This window comes from Pleurodeles waltl, chromosome 3_1 (genome assembly GCF_031143425.1).
Source record: "Pleurodeles waltl isolate 20211129_DDA chromosome 3_1, aPleWal1.hap1.20221129, whole genome shotgun sequence".
Lineage (NCBI taxonomy): Eukaryota > Metazoa > Chordata > Amphibia > Caudata > Salamandridae > Pleurodeles > Pleurodeles waltl.
Window position 1 is genome coordinate 790,352,607 of NC_090440.1, and position 21,565 is coordinate 790,374,171.

Sequence of the window (21,565 nt, forward strand, 5' to 3'; positions counted from 1 at the left end):
GCAGGAACAGCTGAAGCATGCAGGATTCCTTAAATACTCCATGGCAATTAAAAAACTTCTTTTAATTACTACCATGTAAAACTGACATTTGAACCAGTACTGTATTCGTCGGTGTTTCCTCCTCTTTCAATGCATATCTAATGTGCTTGAAAGTGTAGAACCTTTTACGAAAGCCGACAGTAAAAAGAGCGTAAACTTTTAACAATCATGCTACAGGCCTTATACGCTGCCTGGAATTAATATTAAAAATGTCAGTATGCTTCTAAAAAGGTTGTCTTTTGGCAAATGCAATTGTCTACTTTATGGCGCTCCTTATATTTATTCCCCAAAATTTCTTGTTTGTGTGCTTTTACGCGATCCTGTTTAGAATTGCCAAACAGCATTGGCAGGGCCAGTAGGCACCAAAGGGGGACCACTGATTTTGCCAAAGCTTGTTTTAGGATGCAGTCTCTACCTGTGAAACAATGAAGTAGGCAGTCCACATGATAAAATGCACACTAAAGACCCCTTGAGTAGTCCACCGTCTGCCCATGAAAAAAAGATTGAAATGATACTGAAAATGCCAGACACAGAGGTAATCTTTTTTGGGGATCCAGGCTGTGTGTTTTCAAATAAACCAGTGAAGGAGGGAGAAAGTAGTTGTCTCTAAGGTTCGCTCAGCTTCATTTGTCCATACATTAATAACCAAAAGCAGTGAACCCTCATACCATATCATTCCAGGCCCTCAGATCTTCCTCAACAAACCCTCAACCACGTATTCTACCCTCAACGGTGAATGTTACCACCGTGGGGTGATTTCGTGGTTAGCATCATCACGGGGTCTCCATTCACTTCAGTATTCTGTTATCCAAATGAACTGAAGGATAGCTCTGTGAGAAGGTGAGTGAAAGAATGTAAGTTAAAATTACCTCATATCCTAAATTCCTATTTATAAGTATCCATAAAAAGGATAAGGATAAGGATAAAAGTAAAAACAGGTGATGTTGTGAGGATCAGCATTGAATCCTATACAACTAAAGTAAGATCGACATGTTTCAGCCTGACACAGCCACTCAGGGTCTATGGCTTTCATCAGAACTTATTGTTAAATAGATTACCTGCAACTTTCAAATAAACACCAAATGTAGTTATGATTTGTGGTTCAACTAGTGCAGCAGCATTGGGAGCACAGAAGGGAATCTCAATGGGTGCTCTCCCTCTATCCCACCACAGGAAAAGGCCTCTATTCTTGGACAAGCAATCAAAATCTTCCAAAGATCTGTATTGCCTTCCTGATCCAAATCTTCTCACTTCGATCAGGGCGGCATTACAGATCTTTGGAAGATTTTGATCATAACTACATTTGCACATGTACAATGGCGAGTGGATCATGCAGTCTTAGAAGAGACAGCCTGCATCACATAAGAAGTTCAGCATGCTTTGAGGAATGGCGTTCTCTCATCTGCCATGGTGATGGTTTCATCTCTCAAGCCTGCAGTGCCAGATACCTCTCTTCTAGAGACTCCATTCAGTACCAGTTATACTCTACATTGTGCTGCAACCACACGGTTAGTGGATATTTTTCAAGGACTAGCAATAAGCTCATGGGCTATCATTCTAATTTTAAAAGACTGGAAAGAATTTTTTTTTATTATCACATGTTAAATTATATGGGGACATTAGGAAGAACCATAGGCCACCGCGCCAATTTCAAAGTCACACTGCCGTGCACTCTCCCTTTAATCACCATTCTAAATAATACTAAAACACTGAAAGAACGGTGTGGAAGGAGAACATTATATATTGAAGTAATCAACATCGTTGGATAAAATACTTCATCTGCAAAGCCATCATGCCCCCATGAAAGCCACTGGAGTATTCTCAATAGAAGAACCAGAAATTATATTTAATAAAAAGTAATTTGACATGCAGCTGCACCAGGCCAAAGGAAGGAGTGATGCCACAATGTAAATAAAGAGAGAAGCAAAATCCATGATTTAATGAACATACACATCTTTATATTAGGTGATGTAGTTTATGGTCTATTAAATGACCAAATGTCTACATCACCCTGATGTTTCTAACGTCTATCATCCTCAAACACGGGAGTCCAATAGATGTCCACATAGCACTGGTACAACATGAGATTCCAGGGGAATAGCACCATCAGTGATATTAATATTGGAGGTGTGCCCATAAGGGTCAAAGGGTGAAACCGAGTGTTTGTTTATGCAAGTGGGGATGAGTGCACTACTTTGGGGTGGATCCCTAAACGCCAGACTAGGATGATAGGCCGTTCTGATTTCTGAACATGGTCAGAATTCTATAGTGCTCAGTCCCTACTTGGTGGCAGTTATTTTAATTAGTAGTATTGCTAATCTTTCCTGATGGTCATCATTAATGCCATCTGAGGGACATTAATATAGGACCTTTTGACCTCTGCCACACAGAAATATGTACCCTGAAACGCACAGTTTAGGTCCCATTTCGAGAAAGTCTTAGGGGGCATTCCTATGGAATTCGAGACTACATCTCCTCTCCTCCCCTTCCCTGAAACGATTTCCCGTTTCAAATGTCGATGTAGGTCAGAACAAGAAGTGCCACCCAAGTAGGGAAAACATAGTTATAAAAAAGTAACAAATGTAAAGAGTTTTCAATGGAGGAAATGTCAGTTGAAGCAATTCTAATGAGTAAAGCGTGTGTTCTCTGATGTTCTGTTGGTGGAACATTTGAACATTTTAGCTCTGACAAGTAAGGATGCTTGTGCGATTCACTGTGAACATACTGTATTCCAGGGGTCTCCAGCGTTTCCTATAGTGAGAGCTACTTCTGATCACTGAAAATCGTCATGAGCTGCTGCGTAACACAGGGATTCGATAAATGTACACAGAGGCCAAATAAATAAAACACTGCCATAGAGCACCTCAGTCCTGCTACAGGAAGCATCCAGCATTAATGGCTATGCTGCAAAAAGTTTATATTTGAAGTCCCTCTTTTCTCGTGAGACAGCGAAAGAGAGAGAAATAGAGAGGGAGAGAAAGAGGCACAGTGAACGTGATAGGAAAAAGGAGAGCAAGAGACAAAAAAGGTAACTGACAGCATGAGACACATAAGGTAAGATAGAAAACGGGGAAAATGAGAAAGAAGCCGAGAAAGACAGGGGAAGAAGGAGAACAAAATAAATTAGTAAAGAATGAGGAACAATAAACACAGAAAGGAGCTAGATAAACAAAGGAGATGAAGGAAGAAAGAGAAATTAAGAAGGAAATGAAAGAGGAAGAAAGAACGAAACACTGAAAGGAATGACTGAAATGAGAGGAAGCAAGAAACAATGACAAAGGAGGTAGAAGAAAACGAAAGAAGGAAGAACAGGAAAGGAGAAAGAAAAAGATGGACAGTAAAAAAAGGGAAAGATAGAAAGGAAAACAAGTAGAAGAAAAAAGAAAATAAAGGAACAAAGAAAGACAGAAAAGGACAGTATTGGAAAAGGAAAGGAGAAAATGAATGAAAAAGTATGATAAGCAAATGAAGCAACAGAAAGAGCAAACATAACAGAAAACAGACAAAGAGGAGAAAACAGAAAGAATGTAGGAAAGGAATAGTTACTGAGAGAAAGAAGGGGAGAATGAAAGATGAAGAAGGAACATTTTGGGGGAAAAATAGAGAAAAAAGAAGAAAACTATAGAGAATGAAAGGAGAAAAGGGAAAAACAAAGTAGGGAAATGGAAAAGGAACAAAGTATAAATGGAAAAAGGGTAGAGAAAAACAGTAAAATAAAGACAAGATGAAAAGGAAAAGGAAAAAATGCACAACAAATGAGGGGAAGAAAGAAGTAGTGAATAAAGGAAGAAACAGGAAAAAAAACTGAAAAAGAAGGAAAGTAAGAAATAGAGGATACAAGAAATCGAGAAGGGAAAGAAAGACATGAACGCCGTGAAAACAAAAAGAAGAAAGAGACAAGAAAGATGGAAAACAAGTAAATCGTTTTTGGAACAGGGAAGACTACATTATCTGGAACGGTCAGTTTTGGAGCCCTCACAGAAGCTGGCACAGTGTTTAAAATAGCTAACTCATTAGGTGGGGAGCTGTAAGTTCTGCTGACTGGCAATTATAGCTTGCAAGCTACTCAGTGGTAGCCTGCAGCTACTGGTAGCTCACCCGGTGGGGACTCCTGGTGTATTCTATCCAAACTTTTAGGAGATTTTATTTCAGCCTCCTTTAGCCATTGTCTACTTTGGGTCATAAACCTTTAGGCATTCGCTTGACGCATTGTCAATCACATCGCGGATGAGCCCAAAGTAGGATGTTAGTACTATTTTCCATAGGAAAAGTACACCATCAACACACATTTCTTTACCGCAGGTAAACATTTGATATATAAAGCTGTCCCTTTTCTTCCTAAGTTGTTCTGCACTGAAGTAGGCATTTTATAATTTTGTCAATGGTCCAAGTTCTAACGTTAAACCTCTTGGTTTTGTCAATGCTTGCTTATTTAGCAACTTCACTCCTCACATGCCGTTTAAATGCTTTGTGCTGTACCAAGCCCTGTCCTTCACCCTATTTTTTTTCTAGTGCAGCTATCCTCTAGTCCAGTGGTTCCCAACCTTTTGACTTCAGTGGACCCCCAATTTATCATTACTGGAACCAGGGACCCCCTTTGAATCATTATTGGAATCCAGGGACCCCCTACTGAGTAATTACTGAAAACTGGGGACCTAATCTGTTAATATTATTTAATTTTCCAAGCAGTCGCGGACCCCCTGAGGAGGCTTCGCGGACCCCCAGGGGTCCCCGGACCACAGGTTGGGAACCACTGCTCTAGTCATTTAATATGCTTCAATCTTTGCACATATAGTCATTTTCAGGTCCGGCCTTAGCCAAGTCCTTTTGAGTGTAGCAAAACGACCGGTATAATTTACATAGTAATGTGGGCTTCCAGCCGGCCCTATTCGCTCGTTCGTCTGTTGCTGATTCAGTTACATTTTTTCTGCCTAGTACAGAGTATAGCACAGGGCAATGGGCCAGCTGGCTTCAGCCATTGGCTAACTTCGAGAGGACAGCATCAGCGTACACAGTTAGGGTATTATCACGATGTGTGCTTTTTTAGGTCAAAACATATTTTTGCTTTAAAACATTTTTTTTTTAAATATTGCCGAGCGTCCAGCAGCTTCAACAACGTTTTATTAAAAACTACTGTGAAACAAGCATAGACAAAGTCAGGAGGCTGGCAGTAAGTACACCAGTCCGATTCTCTTTGTCAAGGTGAGCTTTACTGAAAGTCATACACAAGCTATATGTCTTTTGATTTAAAGTGACATATGCATATTTTCAAATGTCAAGTCTTTGTTTATATTTTTTGTTCATATTTTCCATAAAGTATGTGGTTCTGCTTTTTCTCAAGGCATTAAGCAACTTAGCTTAAAATCCCCAGGGTCTGCTTTATGGTTCTATGTTGTGGCTCGGGTCCGTGAATTGGGATTTGAGTACTGACAAGCCTTATAAGCAGTTATACACCAGTAAAACAAACATATGACCCTACAGAACCCATATCTGGTTCATCCTAGGGCGATCTATATGGATGTAAATATTCATATAATAAAGATCTATCTCCTATTACCATGTTTCACTGTGCACACAGAATAGAACAATTCGAAGGTTCAATAATATTTTAACCAGATATTTTAATTGCCGATTCGCTGAAGGTTGCTCACCATCAATAAGTCTGAGTATGTTCCCCTTAAACCTTAAACCTATTAAAATCAGACATTGTTTTCCTTTAAGGGATATGAGGGGCAGGAATAAAGAGATCTTCTGAAACAGGGTCAGGTGCACCTGGATGTCTTTCTTACCTCCTCGGACACAATGAACAACGGGTATTTATCCTCAGACAAAAAGTTGAAAATGCTCCACACTTTGAATGCATCTTCTTCACTGATGAGCAAGGGTGATTTCGTCAGATTCTTCCTGGCACACAATGTCCAGCACATTTTGTTGAACTCAATCTTATCGAAGGGCCCCTGAACCTGTTGGACAGCAAACGAGAAGACATTAGGGCCTTGGCATTACTTCCCTTGCTGCAGCAGGGGAGCCACAAGGATGAGTGCCAACTGGCAGACATCATTAAAAGACGCAATCACAATAACACGTACACAGATTTTTAGGAAACAATTTTGAAACTCTTGCAAATGATTGTTTACCATGTTCTGTCCCATTCTAGCGGCCCATCTGCTGCCACACCTCTGGGCAGCCATGGCAGGTCTTCCAGGAGCTGTGGTTCCCACTCGGTTAGTGGCACAAAGGTGCCATCTCTGGTTGTAGCCAGGAACAAGGGTGGTAGAGGGGGAGTGTCAGGGGAAGGGTGGAAGAGGAGTGCCAGCGTAAGGGGGATAACTGGGGAGACAACTGGGGAGACTTGAGTGAGAAGACACACGGACATTTGATGCAGAGGTGGGGTAAACACAAGGCATAGATGGGGGATATAGGCATGGAAACAATAGCTATTCATTACTGGAAAAGGCGGTCCCTTGGGATCCTCGCGTTTGCATGGACATAGTTTGTTTCTAGCTTTCTGACATGTACTCTGCACTCAGACACTCGTGAGGCGGGAGGGCGACCTGGGTGTCACAGGAGCCGTGGCACTATGGGAAGCCTCATGACAAAGATTAACATAATCTCGATTCATGCCAATGACACCCGGCTCTACTCTGGACTGTCTTTTGGCGGGCCTGGGTGGCGGAAGGTGTAACAAAAGGCTCTTGTAAATTCATTCATTGGATCTGCAACAACAGACCTTACCTAAACCCCAACAGTAGAGTAATGTTGTGAACTTACTGCTTAAAGAAGCACCAAATCAAACCATACCTCTGCTTCTAGGGAAAAAAAAGTTTATTTATTGTATTACTGATTTCTATTTGCATACGCTTATAGTAGGAATTTCTTTTATTGACGATTAATTAAAAACCTAGCAATCCATGTAAAAAAGGTGAACTTGGATAAACGTGAAACATGCATTTTTAGACATAGCTTTTGACAGTACTGATTGCACAAATCATTATATATTATCAAGGTCGTGATTTAGTTTGTTCACTTTAACTTCCATCATTTTGAAAAAACCACTTATTAGTGGGTCGTCTGAGCAGTTAGTGATAAATGGTGTCCTTACAATTACACAGGGCTAAGGTAAAGTAATAGTAGCAGATACAGCCTACTCATTAACAGAACGTAAGCAACAGATGACTGAGCTACAGGATGCCAGTCATATATGTGTCCCTGCATATGACAAGGCCTGAAAGCCTGATAGAATGTCTCCTGTTTTAAGCATCTGACCTTCAAGAATCAGCTGACAGGAAAGACTGGCAAAGAGTGCATTAACTTACACTCATGAGAATTGCTGCGTTTAAGTGTTTTTGTGACTTGATGTGGTCAGCTTCCAGTCTCAGACACAAGTTAGGGAGTTTCACAGAGAAGTGTCCTAACTCAAAAAAACATCCACTTTACTTCTTGCATCTGGGCATGCAGGCGCCAAAAGGCCCTCTGCTAGCAGCCCTTAGGGTAGCGATCAGGAAGTGGCTGACGAACAATTTTTGCAAGGTAGTTATGGTGATTGGCCATGGAGTGCCTTCCCTGCTGCGCAGAGACGTTTAAGGTTGCTCTTTCCTCCAATGATTGCCAAGAGGTGGGATTTCAGGGCTGGCGTGACTCTTTTTTACGTTTTACTCTCTATAATAAATGGACGGCATATTTTTGGAGACTCTGAAGCTGCAGACAGGCCCTTCTGGGAGGCAAATGTATACTGTTGCAGTAATCCAGGGAAGACATGGCCACATTGATGATTAGAGGCATTTTCTTGAAGCTGTGATAAGGGTCCCTTTTAGCAGATGCAGATGGTTGAAAGTAGATTTGCAGACTGCATCTGCTTGAAGGCAGGAAGAGGATAGGTCACTGTGAAAGAGTGATCTCAAGCTGCAAGCTTTATCCACAGCAGGGGGAGCTGGCTCTCATTCAACAGATCAATGCAAGAGGAAGGGCTGACAGCAGGAGGGGGTGTACTTTTGTGTAAAAACGTGACATTTCAGTAAAATTACAAGTAATAATGCAAAATGCAAGTCCATCACTGAACAATATATTTTAGTACAAAATGAGTCCTTGCATTGATTGTTGACGGCAAAAAAAACAAATCACTGCAAACAACACATCGCATTCTATTGTTCCCTTGTACTCATCTAAATTTATACAATAAACTGCACGTTCATTGTAACTTTTTACTGTGACATGGCGCACATTTTTGCAAAGTGACGTAATGGCGTACTTTGGGGAATTTTGATTTACAAAGTGTAAAGCAGAACTCCAAAAATCACACTTATTATGATGCTTAATTTAAATCCTGCCCAGGTCTAGTTCACAAGCCCCAGGAGAAGGACTTCTACTTTGCCTCCTTTGAGGAATGTCAATTATTTTCCAAATCTACACTCACCATTGAAGATGTAAAAAGAAGTGAAATAAGTTATGGAGTCTGCCGGGCTCTCCTTGAGCCCGAGGTGTAACAGTGTAACATGTGTATGCTTTAGAAAAGACCAGAATGACAGAGCAGGGAGTGCTTGTATCCATTGTAAAGTGATGGTGACAGGGTAAAGCCTTTGAGAATGCCACTGCTGATGTTTGGGGACAGTTGTCTAATAACAAGAGTCAAACTTTGTCTGTGCAATTTCATATGTGTATCAAAGAAAAGGGGACTGGGAGGGTTAATAGTCCAGTGTATAACCTCCCTAGGTAAATACTAAATGACAAAAGAAATTATACACTGTTCGAATAAGAAATGACAAAAGAGAGAAGAGACCCAGAGAAGTCCTATTTTTAGGAGCAAGAGTCCTCACACACCCAACTGGGTGTCATGCTTCATCATCGGCTATGCTCCTCGTCAGACCGGCGCTGCAATGTCTGACGGGCACCCCCCCGAATGGGGGGCTTTTTGCCGGAGATCTTTTATCGATGACGCTAAGACCCCAAGAGTGAGTTTTGAAGAAAGAAACAAGGGGAGAGAAATAACTAAAATTGGCTCAAGACCCAAACCCTCAGGGTAGCAATTTTATTAGTCCACGGTGGGTAAAGGCCAAGATTAAAAAACAAATTGGAGAGCGAAAAGAAATAATGATCAATCACTCTCTCTCACAATCATAGGGAAAAAGGAGGTCAGGAAATATCAGGCCCTCCCTTGAACAGAGGTCAACATGTTTCGCGTCTCTGCGGTCCAACAGGATCCAATGACGCTTCTTCGGGACTAGATTAACAAGTACTTCTCCCTTCATGCACTGAATTGACTCCTATACTCTGATAATGTCAGTTATCATGTCTCCAGTCACTTACACTAGTCCGGTGTACGTCAAACTTGTCATTTCTAAAAGTCACCCATCCCTATTGCGGAATGGGCTTCATGGGACAGCGTAGGCGTAAGGCCGGGCAACTGCTGCGGGAGCGCAGCCAGGGGTAGGTGACCTGCACTAGACCTGTAGCATAGGAAAAATTTGTGTGCCCGGCCTTAGGTCTACGCTGTCCCATTATCAGAGTATAGGAGTCGATTCACTAGTAGCTCTATTCAAAGAGCACAGTGGTTAAAATGGAGGCTGCAGAATCCTGTGTTTTTTCTGATACGTGTCCAGTTTTCATGACTCACGGGAAGTAAATGTTAGGACTGAAAAAGTCATTTTTGGCTGTGGGGATCCCACATCTGTGCTGCATCCATATGAGCTTCAATCTGTCCATGGGGGACTAGTTTGGAATTGATACAGGTTATTACAGCAACACAGTGTTTGGAGGTTCAAAAAGAAAAGTAAACGCTTCCAAAGACGAGACGGTGAGCTCCAAGCCATTATTTAATTCATGTCGTCTCTCTTAAATAGTAATACTTTAAAAAAAAAAAACGTACAAATGGTTTACCTGCTATTGTGTCAACATGAACACACTAATAAAAACATTTTTAAAAGAACGAGTAGGAAAGCGCAAGGGGGGCTTGGGGGAGCAGAGGGCTTGCCCTGTCTCCCACTGGGCTTATCGGGCATCCGTGGTACAGTCCACACCCTGAGTTTTTGTGATTGGTTATGGTCCCGGATGGGGTGGTGTTAGGCGCACGGGGATATAAGGCAGGGGCAGGGTGTGGGCGGCCTCTTTTGCCGTCGTCACACCCAGTAGGTGTGCTGTCTTCATGTCTTCGGGGTAGGATTGTGTTTAAGGCATGTCAAAGGCGGTTTTTGGAGGCGTTCTTTGTAGTTTTGGGAGGAGTTTTGTTGTAGGTTGTGCTGCTCGTGAATTGTATTGTTTAGTATGGAGCCCAACAAAGTCGTTCAGGCTCTTAAAATAAAAAGGGAGGAACTCATCAAGGAAGGGGTTTTAGAGGAGGCCTGGGTTGGTTTGAGAAGGCCTAAAAGGCTTTTTTCAGGAGGCGTGATGGCCGCGGTGCTTGCGTGCACATCGCCTCAGAAAAAGTCTAAAAAATTAAAATCAAAGAGCGCAGAGGGGCGCAAGGTGACACGCTCACCTGAATTTATTCAGGATGCTGGTTCTCAGGTCTCTGGGGCCGAGGAGGTAGTTGTAGTGCGGCGACGTGGTGGCAGTCGTGTTTCCCGAAGCTCGGGTGTTTCTTTAACGAGGCGGGTGGCTGCAGGAGGGAGAGGGGCGGCCCTTGTGGGTGCGGTGAGGTTCGGAGGCCGTAGGGGGGCGCAGGGTTATGGTGAGCATGCGCGAGCAGTTTCGCACGTCACGCAGACCAAAAAACAAGCTCAACCGCCGTTAGAGACTGGTGTTGAGCTGAGGGAAGGCTTTTTGGAGGAAAGCTCCTTAGGAGGCGTGCCCAAGATGGCGGCGTCCTCAGGCATTATTTCTTCGGTGGAGGATATTTTAGAGTGAAGGACAGTTAGGAGAGGCGGGCAAGATGGCCGCGCCCATGGATTTCGTCGAGGATGATGTCATTTTAATATCGGATGAGGACATTGAGGTTCAAGGAAGAAATAGGGTGGTGAGGGAAATGTTAAGTTTGCTGGTAATTCCAGGCAACCGGTAAGTAAGGTGGTGCGAAGGCTTCCTAGTGTAGGTGGTTCTATGTTGCATGAGGTGCAGGCTTAGGACTTGGGGAACCAGCCTATGTTTAGGTTGGGTGAGCAGGTGGAGTTTGTGGATAAGACGGGTTTGGTGATTAGGGGCACAGTGTGTGGGGAAACTAGTGGGGATGGGTCCATAGGTAGGGCTCAAGTTTTGATGGATTTTTGGCAGTCAGAGAAGTGTGACACTTCCCGGTTTTTGGGCGGACATGGGGAGGTGACGGTGCATCAGCAGTCTGGGCGGCTTGCTGGTCAGAGTTTGCCGGTGAAGGTCAGGGCACCTTAAGGACATCTTCGGAGCGGTTTACCCGACATCGAGGGAGCCGGATGTTCCTGGTTCTCTGGGTCAAGGTGCGGACTCAGTCTTCGATGATCAGCCTTCCACTAGCCGGGGCGCTAGTGCCAGGTTTGAGTGCCTGGAAGAAAAGTTGCTGGATTATGACGAAGATGTGGAGGAGCAAGTTATGCCAGCATCAAAGGGTGTTGTCAAAGAGACGCCACACACTGTCCCGAAGGTGGTCCGGGCGATCACTTTGGGAATCGTCGTCTTGACATAGAGGCGGGCAGCTTGCTGAGAGGTGAGGAGGCAAGGTCGGTTTCGATGGGCTTTGGTGGGGGGAGGGAGGATTTTGGGGTTGGCATGCAGGTGAATGTGGGTGGTGTGTCCCAGGTACCCAGGAAGGACGGGGTGGATGTCTCTATTCAGGTATGTTCGAACACTGGCGCTGAGGCAGGTAAGTTGAAGGTGAGTTCGGGGACGGTTTCTGACGTGGTGCCTAAAGCGGATGAGGCAGTTGAGGTGCGGGATACTACCAAGAGTGTAGGGGTTGCAGGTTCGGGGGGTACGTCTAAAGCCAAGAGGTTACCTTATATGGGAGCGTCGATGCCTTTGGGGGCGCATCTCACTCAAAGTTTGAAGGAGAAGATATGGAAAGGAGAGTCTGTAGATGTCTTTAAATTGCTGCATAGGGAGGTACAGGCGAAGGACGGGTCGAAAGAGGAAGAATGGGAGTTAGCGCGACAACCTAGGGTTCCAACCACCATTGAGAATTGGACGTCAGCTTTTTTGATTTATGCTAGCGTGTATTGTGAGCGTCATTCAGATTCTTGCGTGGCTTTGTTTAAGTATATGGATGTGGTGCGTCGGGCACAGATGGATTATGGTGGTTTTGGTTGGTTTCAATACGATGAAGAATTTCGCGCAGGGAAGGCCATGGATCCAAGTAAGGTTTGGGGTGAAATAGACAATGAACTTTGGATGCAATGGCTAAGGACGGCTAGGTATGCGCCCACGACACATACGGCAAGTGGATCACCTGTACAGTACAAGCCCTTTCAGGGGCATCCCACCCAATTTGGGGTGGGGTTTGGATAGCGTGGACAGCTCCAGAGTAATGGCGGATGTTGGTCATTTAACAGTGGACTTTTTAACAGGCAGCAATGCAGATTTAGGCATGATTGTTCCAATTGTGGCGGTAGACACCCGGTATATCAATGTTATGTAGGGATCCAATGGGGCTGGCACGGGCAACAGTCCAGAGGTGTGGAGAGAGGTAGGGGTCAGATGCAGCACTTTACTGGAAAAGGGCCCTACACCTATTAAGTGGGAGGTGATTTCTCATTGGCTGCAGTTCTATCCTCAGGTTGAGGAAGCGAAGATCTTGTTTTATTGTTTTTTGGACGGTTTTTGGTTATGCTATCAGGGTCCTAGGCTGCGAAGATGGGCCAACAACTTGAAGTCAGTGAGGGTTTACCCAGAGGTCGTCAAGTCTAAATTAAAGAAGGAGTTGGAGTTGGGTAGAATTGTGGGCCCAATTTCGGAGTGGCCTTTGCCGAATCTGACTATTTCACCCCTTGAGGTAGTACCTAAGAAGCAGGACGGTTGAGTTGCGTTTGATTCATCACTTGTCATGGCCGGCTGGTGCTTCAGTCAATGATTTCATTACAGCGGAGGATACAGTAGTGCATTACGCCTCGGTGGAGGAGGCTATTTTGTTGGTGCGGAGGTGTGGTCAGGGTGCGGAAATGGCTAAGTCTGACATTCAGTCGGCTTTTAGATCATTACCGGTTCACCCGGAGGATTTTTCTCTGTTGGGCATCCAATTTGAAGATGCAATATATGTGGATCGGATGTTGCCGATGGGCTGTTCGGTGTCTTGTTCTTTGTTCGAGATGTTTAGTACCTTTTTGCAGTGGTGTTTTCAATTTCAAGGGGGTGCTAGGTTGGTGACACATTATTTGGATGATTTTTTCTTTGTTGGAAGGGCGAATTCAGGTGCATACAGCAGGTCCCTGTCTGACTTTGAGAAGTTGATGTCTCTTTTTGGTGTTCCGCTGGCGAAAGAAAAGACGGAAGGGCCTTCGACATGTCTCAATTTTTTGCCCAAAGAGCTTGATTCGGAAAAGATGGAGGTGAGGTTACCTCAAGACAAAGTGCAGCAGTTAATTACTATGTTGAAGGAGGCAGTAAAGAAACCCAAGTTGGAATTGCGTCAGGCTCAAGCATTACTTGATCATTTGAACTTTGCTTGTAAGGTTGTGAGAGTGGGCAGGGCGTACTGTAGGAGGCTGGGTTTTGCTATGCGGGGTGCGATTATGCCGCATCACCATATTCGGCTTCGGGCTCATGTTCGAGAAGATTTGAAGATGTGGATTGGTTTTCTTCAAAGATTCAATGGTGTGACAATGCTGATGGAGGACTCTGATTGGTTTTGGCAAATTCAGATATTTTCCGATGCATCGGGTGCTAATGGTTTTGGGCTGTTTTGGGATGGACATTGGGCGGCGGAAGCCTGGCCAGCAAGTTGGAACAGGCGAGACACAGTATTGCATATTTGGAATTTTTTCCATTGGTGGTTGCCTTGGTCGTTTGGGGTCCATATTTGGCTAACAGGAATGTGGTGTTTAATGTCGACAATCAGACTGTGGTGTCCTTGGTCAACTCGCAAAAAGCAAAGGATGAGAGAGTGCTGAGGTTGTTGCGAATTTTTATGTTGAATTGTTTGAAGTTCAATATTATGTTTAAGGCGAGTTACATACCAGGCATTAATAATGATATTGCTGATGCGCTATCTCGTTTTCAGTGGCAGAGGTTCCGTGGTCTGGCACCGGGAGCAGATTTCCAGAAGACTGTCATACCGGGGGAGTTGTGGGAGATAGGAGATTGAGGATGTTGGAGCTGGTACAGCAGTCTATAGCTCCGTCAACGAGGAAGAGTTATTTTCAGGCCTGGTTGGAATTTCTGAATTCAGGTGCTGTAAAATGGGTGGTGGGTGTGAAGTTGTTTCTAGGAGGAGGGATGATGCTGTTCGTTTTATTATGCAGCAGATTGAGGCAGGGTTGTCTGTGGTTACAATAGCGGGTAAGTTATCAGGGGTTTCATTTTATGGTAAGTATTTTTAGGATTATGATCCAGTTGAAGGTGAAATTTGTAGGAGGATTTTGGCGGGTTGGCTGGGTCACGGGGCGCAAGGCGGGATCGCAGGCACCCAATTACATCACAGCTTTTACTGGCCATATTGGAGGTTTTAGAGGAGGTTTGTTTCTGAAATTGGGAGCTGCAATTGTTTTCACTATGTATGTCTTGGGTATTCCATGGGGCATTTCGCGTTTCTGAGCTGCTGGGGGTGAGGGAGAAAGAAGGTATATCGCGTGCGGATGTGCAGGTAAGAGGTGGCGACATTGTCATATGGTTGGGTAAGTCTAAGGTGGATCAGATGGGAAGGGGCCAGGAGGTTATTTTAAAGGGAACAGGTTTGGGTGACTGTCCTGTTGGGCTTTGGAGGTTTTTTTTGCCAGACTCTGACAGGTTGGTATTCTTGCACCAGGATGGCTCTTGTTTAACAGCTTCACAAGTGCTTGCGGTTTTGAAGATGTCTATTAGGAGGTTGGGTTTGGATCCGAATTGCTACGGGACGCATTCTTTTAGGATTGGTGCTTCTACAGAAGCAAGAAGGTTGGGGAAAACTGATCAGGCAATTCAGGAGTTGGGTAGGTGGAGATCGCAGTGTTTCCAGCGCTATGTTAGGCTGTTTAAATAGGAGGGTAGTTTGTTGGTTTCTTCAGCTGTGCATATTACTTCCTCTTCATCCACTCTTCCCCCCCCACACTCTTTTTTCCTCTACCTTCCTTTCTTGCTTTAAACGTTCTGTTATGCAAATCACTTAACATCTGTTCTTTTGTAGGTTGTGTCGGGGGCCCGGACAAAGCCTGTGCTGTATGGATTGTCGAGCATTCATTTGTTCGTTGGGCTGAAAAACAAACATCTTCAAGGCATTTTGGTTGGCAATTGGGTTTGGATGGGGCAAGGATCAAAGTTAGCTGGGTGGGTAAGAGTGGGATGAGGTGGGGTGAATTGTTATATGTTCTTTCTAAAAGGTTGGAACAGGGAGTTTGCCCTGATTTATTGGTGATTCATTTAGGGCAGAACGATTTAGTTGCCCTATCAGGTACTGGCTTATTGAAGGTGATGAAAATCGATTTGGTAAGGATTAAGGAACGTTGGGCAGGTACCCACATTGTGTGGACTAGTTTGGTGCCGAGGAGGGTCTGGAGGGGCGCTAATTCTTTTAAGGGGATAGAGAAACAGCGTAGGAAGGTGAATAGGGAGATGAGAACCTTTTGCAGGGTACAAGGTTTTTCGGTTCTAACTCATGAAAACATTATTAGGTCAGAGGTGGAACTATTGCGACTGGACGGGGTCCATTTATCATTTATGGGCAATGAACATTATTTGTTGGACCTGCGTTTGGTCATTGCAGATTTGTTGGGTGAGAAGCTCTGGGATAGGTAGAGGGGTTGGGTGGGGCAGGAAAACGCCTATCGGGTTTTCCTGTGTGGCGGGGGTTTGGTTCACTGAAAGCCTTTCGGGTGGGAAGGAGATCGAGCAAAAAAGATGAGAGGACAGGGAGTTTTCACAGGCAAGGGTAAATGCAGAAGGTGGACAGCAGGACAGATGGGTAATGGGTAGGTCGGGTCAAGGTGGGGATGGGATAAGGGGTAGTGCTGAGGGGTAAATTTAGAGGCAGGGGCTAGGAGGAAAATTCTGTATTAGTGAGGATTTCGTAGTTTTGTAAGGCTTTTATGCCAAGGTTATGGTTATTGCCAGACCTGTTCTATTAAAGCGGCCTTTTACCCCTTGAAAACGAGTGTGTGGTCTTTTCACTGGTACGCCCGATAGGGGTTTGGGGGGAGCAGAGGGCTTGCCCTATCTCCTCCCGGGCTTATCGGGCATCTGTGGTACAGTCCACACCCCGAGTTTTTGTGATTGGTTATGTTCCCGGATGGGGCGGTGTTAGGTGCACTGGGATATAAGGCAGGGGCAGGGTGTGGGCGGCGTCTTTGGCCATCGTCACACCCAGTAGGCGTGTTGTTTTCATACCCACGACGCCCCCGAGATTTGGTAATTTTCCCCTTTTATGTTTAGTTTGGCTAGGTGATAGTCTCAATTCAGTTCCTCTGGTTTGTCTGGGGCTTTTGAGGTTATGGTTTGAATTGGATAGCTTTAACAGGGCAGGTCTACTGTTTGGTTGATGGGGCAATTTGCTTGTTTTTTGCATATACTGGGGTGTTTTTTTTTTTTTTAGTTATGCCGCTGGTAGTCAGGTCTGGCTGCGGGGGTTTGGTTCACTGAAAGCCTTTCGGGTGGGAAGGGGATCGAGCAAAAAAGATGAGGACAGGGAGTTTTCACAGGCAAGGGTAAATGCAGAAGGTTGACAGTAGGACAGATGGGTAATGGGTAGGTCGGGTCAAGGTGGGGATGGGATAAGGGGTAGTGCTGAGGGGTAAATTTAGAGGGAGGGGGTAGGAGGAAAATTCTGTATTAGTGAGGGTTTCGTAGTTTTGTGAGGCTTTTATGCCAAGGTTATGGTTATTACCAGACCTGTTCTATTAAAGCAGCCTTTTACCCCTTGAAAACGAGTGTGTGGTCTTTTCACTGTTACGCCCGAGGAATGCTGTGAACCCCACCCAGAGTGCTACCGGGCTGAACAGTGCTGCCACCTTCAGGCAATGAGCCCTCTCTTCTGAAAGGCGCTTGTGGTCGGGCCCACCACAGGGCAACCAGAATTAAAAAGCCAACACCAACACAGAATTACAGCAGAGGCACTAAGAACATAAATAAAATGCAATTTTTAAAGCCAATATCATGCCTGTTAACTAAATCGCTTTCTTATAACAGCTGCTAACTACCCCTGCTTTGGAAAACTTAAAAAGGCACCTCTCACCTTTTTCAGTCGAGCCTCTCTGAAAACTGGGACATGAGCTAAACTTCCCATAAATCTGCTTGGCCAGCTGGTGGAAACCCAGGACTGTCCCGGCAAATGCGGGACGCCTGGTCATCCTACTTACACCCGCCCCTTCCTAGAAAGCATTAATGAGTGCATGGTCACCCACAGAGGGGAGGGAAGACAAGAGACGCAGTAGAGACATCATACACAGCTTCCCTAATCTGCTACCACAACGAATAGAATGTAAATAAATCTCCTTCAGACTGAAAATGTGCGTTCCCTACCACAGGTATTCTTTCAAGCCACGGCCTTCTAAAGTGTTTGGGATCTAGGAGTGCATTCGTTAGCCTGTGGTAAAACAATATTTCTGCAATACCACCCGGCTCCACCGACTGATTGAGCAATTTCTGCTAAACGTGTTTTTGGCAGTAAGGTCTTGAGGAGTGAAAGGTTTATGTGGAATTGTACATGTAAACCAAACAAAAACACTCTATAAAGATAAAACACATTTGATGTAATTTCAATAAAAATTAGCCAATGCAAAATTCAGAATTACGTTTCTAGCAAACAGGGGGTAGAGGAATTAGTGTAGTCTAATTTTATATAGAATACTAACAATTTTAACCTAATGGTGTCTTGTAATTTCACTTATGCGGTGTGCTACCAGCTTTGACAGTGCTCCTTTGAGTCCTGGGTTGCAAGCAAAAACAAAATAATCTGAAGTTGGATGCTACAGAAACGGGTTGCTTTCTTTTCAATAGCACCCATTGCACCTAGATGCTTCCTCATGGTAACATAGTCCCTCAGGAGTTACAATGGAGGAGTCCTTCTTACATTAACACAGATATGGAAGGCCAATCCAAACAGCCAAATGAAAAGTGGGGGAGCTGAAATATTTCTGTGGGCTGAGCCAAGATGTGACTGACAATGTTACAAGTCAATGAATGAAGGTCTGGAGCAAAAGGACCACGTAATGCTGCTCCAGGGAAGCCAGGGATCACAAGCCCCATAATGCCACAGGGCATAGGAGGAGGTCCGCAGGCTCTGTGTCACCTGTACCAGATAAACAGTGCTCTACAGCGCAGGAGTTTCCTGCAGCACTGAACCATGTAATGCTGCCCCAGGGAAGCCACGGACCACAAGCCCCATACTGCCACATGGCATGGGAGGAGGCCCGCAGGCTCTGCATCACATGTATCGGATCAACAGCGCTATATAGTAAAGGAGTTTCCTGCGACATGGGAAGCACGGGGTCTGCACCCGGGCCAAGGGCAGCCCCTTCCTCTGCCTATCAGTGCCAGGAAGAGGCAGGGCAGGGCCACCCCCCTCGGTCTTGGCCTCTGATGCTGTTCTGTCCTGTTTGTTCTCCTTCCCTTAGTCTGGTAACCCCTTGTCCTGTAGGGTGTCTTCCATATTGGAGGGGGATCTTCAGCTGCCGATTGCCTGTTTGTTTGACTGTTCTGTCTTACCCGCTCCATGTCTAACTTATTTGACCTTTCCATGGTTCATCAGTGTACTCACGTGGGCTGGGAGTTTTTACCCCATTTAGTGCTTCCAACAGATTTGAGCCTTTGGGTTCCCTGGAGGGTGTAGATTGACTACCTAGCCTCGATCAGGGATCCAAGAGGTCTTTACAATTAGACAGGGATGGGGGTGTCTCCCTAGAAAGTCATTCTATGGATCAGCTAGGTTCCTTTCTTGGAACATAGCTGGATTGGAGGATAAGAGCAGGGACCCCATCTGGTTGGACTTAATTAAATCTTTCCACATGTTAGCCATTCAAGAAATCTGGGCCCTTAGAACCACCCCTTTTTTAGCCAATTTGTTAATTTGTTTAGGTCTGCGTTACCTTCTTCATCTGGGCATGCTAAGGCTGTGTTGTGTATCCCGGTTTCTCTGGCACTTAATTGTTTAGTGACTGAAACTGAAACACACTGCCCTTATGTAGGGGAGGTTTCCCTCACCTTTACAACAACTCCCAGATGTTAATAGTGAATGCTTACAACCCTTATGGTAACCTTTCTCACTCTGATGTCATCTCTAAGATAGATGCTGTTATAGAGAAATGTAAGAATCCTCCTATTTCTCGGGAAGTAAATTTAGCTACAAAAGCTTCAATAGTGGTCATGGGCAATTTTAACACCACCCTTGCTCTGGACCTTGTTTTATACTTCAGTATTCCTTAGCTGTTGATATGCCCCCCACCATTTCCTATTTACATCACTCCCCTCAAAGACAGCAGTTAAATACTTTAATTCATTCACAGAATTTGGTCATCCCTAGTACCCAGGTTGCCCTCACCTATGAGGGGAGAGGGACTGAATCCACTGTGGATCATATTTTAATTTCTATCTTCCCTTTGCTTTAGTGGATTATTGTGTCAAATGGGTAGGATGGAGTGGCCATAATGCTCGTTATTCTTATCGTACTCAACTCAGTAAACCTCCTCTTCAACCCTTGTCCCAGACCCCTTGACCGCTTTGGATCGGGGAGGCGTATCAGGTTGGTCAAACTCGTCTCCGACAATTTTTGCTGGTCCCTCCCTGATCAATTTATCAATGAGGTAGAGTGCTGTCTCAACCCTGATCCTTGTCCTGAAGACATCCTTGCAGCCTTCGTGGCTCTTTGTGCTGGGGCTAGGGCTGCTCTAATCAGTAATGTTCTAAAGCCTTTGGAGTTCCAAGGCCAGCTCTCAAATCTTTCCTGAGAAATGATACAGAGTTTGAGATCTCAATACAAGAGGGTGTTGATGGAGCGCAAGGAGTCTCCTAAGGACAATATCTCGGATGAGTACGTTCATGCCAGTGATACCAATGATTGTGCAACATTCTGGAGAGCCCTCAACCAACCTTTCCTGGTAAAGGATTCTATGTCACATTTGACTGCGATAATACCGGAAGCCCAATGGTTTGATCACTTCACCTACCATCAATGTAAGCCCTCAGGTGGCTAAACCTCCCGCTCTTTTCTTTACCATCCTGGAAGTCAGTTGTGCTATTAGACGCCTGTCATGTAACAAGGCCCCTGGCCCTGATGGTGTGCCAGTTGATCTTTTTAAATGTGACTCAGCTATTTGGGCTCCCTTTTTGACCAACATCTTAAATGCTGCTGCCTCTTTTGGCCCTTTATACTCTTGGTCACAATCTATTGTAGTACCAGTATTAAAGAAAGGGGATCAGAATTGTAGTGGATCCTATTTAGTTTTAATGGGAATCAGGAGTTTAGCTTAGCCTTCTGTGCCACGTCACCTAGTGACTTTTAACCTACTTAGCTTGCTCTATCTTAGCCTAATTATTTAATTTTCTCTTTCAAAATGGATATGTTTATAGTTAGTGAAATGTTTCGATTTTACATTATCAGAGTCACTCTGTAAAGACGTCACTATCAGTGTCAAAGTTAAGTGGGATACGTAGGTATTCACATCATGTCCCTTTCCCACTAACGTGGGACAGGAACATAATGTACTTTTGGAGGTAATTGTTTATCTAATTGCCACCCCAAGCATGCCTCCTTATCTATTGTTTGGGAACATAGCTGTGTCAGGGGTCCTACAAGATCTGTATAATTACATCTCAGGCAGACAAGGTTATCAGAGGGATCCCTACCAGATTCTATTGACGCCATCTATGCTGCACGTTGATGCAGACCCAGCCTTCATGTCACCACGGAGTCTGATCTAGAGACCTCATTTCAAAGTAACAAGGGTTTGGGGATGCTTCTTATGGACCTGGTACTGGCAGATTAGATTTACCACACCTAGCTCTCGTTAGGTTAGAGATTAGGTTCTTCATGCTGGGGTTTCAGGGATATTTTACATCTTATGTTCATTGCAATATGGTGGGGGTCTTTGTATTCACGACTCTCATCTTTACCATTCTGCTTCTTGCATTGTTCATTATCCTAATCATTACAGCTCATTCATTTTACAGTAGATTGCAGTTTTTTTTAAATAAACCTGTTAAAAACTCCTGCACCTCCTTTATTGCCAGTGTGTGACTGAAACTTATTAAAACCCGTGAGAAAAGGATAATCACTGTTCCACCACGACTCCCCTGAGATGATGCATTGTGAAGTCCATGCCTAAAGGCTGCCAGAAATCACTTTTTACTGTTTGAGTATATGGTGAGGTACAGCCTGTGAGCTGGGAGGGTTAGGCCGACAGTTGCGACTTGTAGGATTGGCCTAGTCGCCTACAAACAAAAGTGCCGTCATCCCTAAACCAGCAGTGTTGCCTAGGAGCGAGAGTCCAACTACGACATGGCACCACCA

The 21,565-nt window shown here is 44.6% G+C and overlaps 1 protein-coding gene across 1 annotated transcript in view; it reads right to left on the reverse strand.

The window, feature by feature from the left end:
* SWAP70 (switching B cell complex subunit SWAP70) overlaps nt 1-21,565 on the reverse strand; it is a 361,445-nt gene that overhangs the window by 229,511 nt on the left and 110,369 nt on the right. Inside the window, exon 3 of the mRNA XM_069223626.1 lies at nt 5,829-6,002. Coding sequence (XP_069079727.1) covers nt 5,829-6,002 — 174 coding nt within the window. The remainder of the gene's footprint in view (nt 1-5,828; nt 6,003-21,565) is intronic.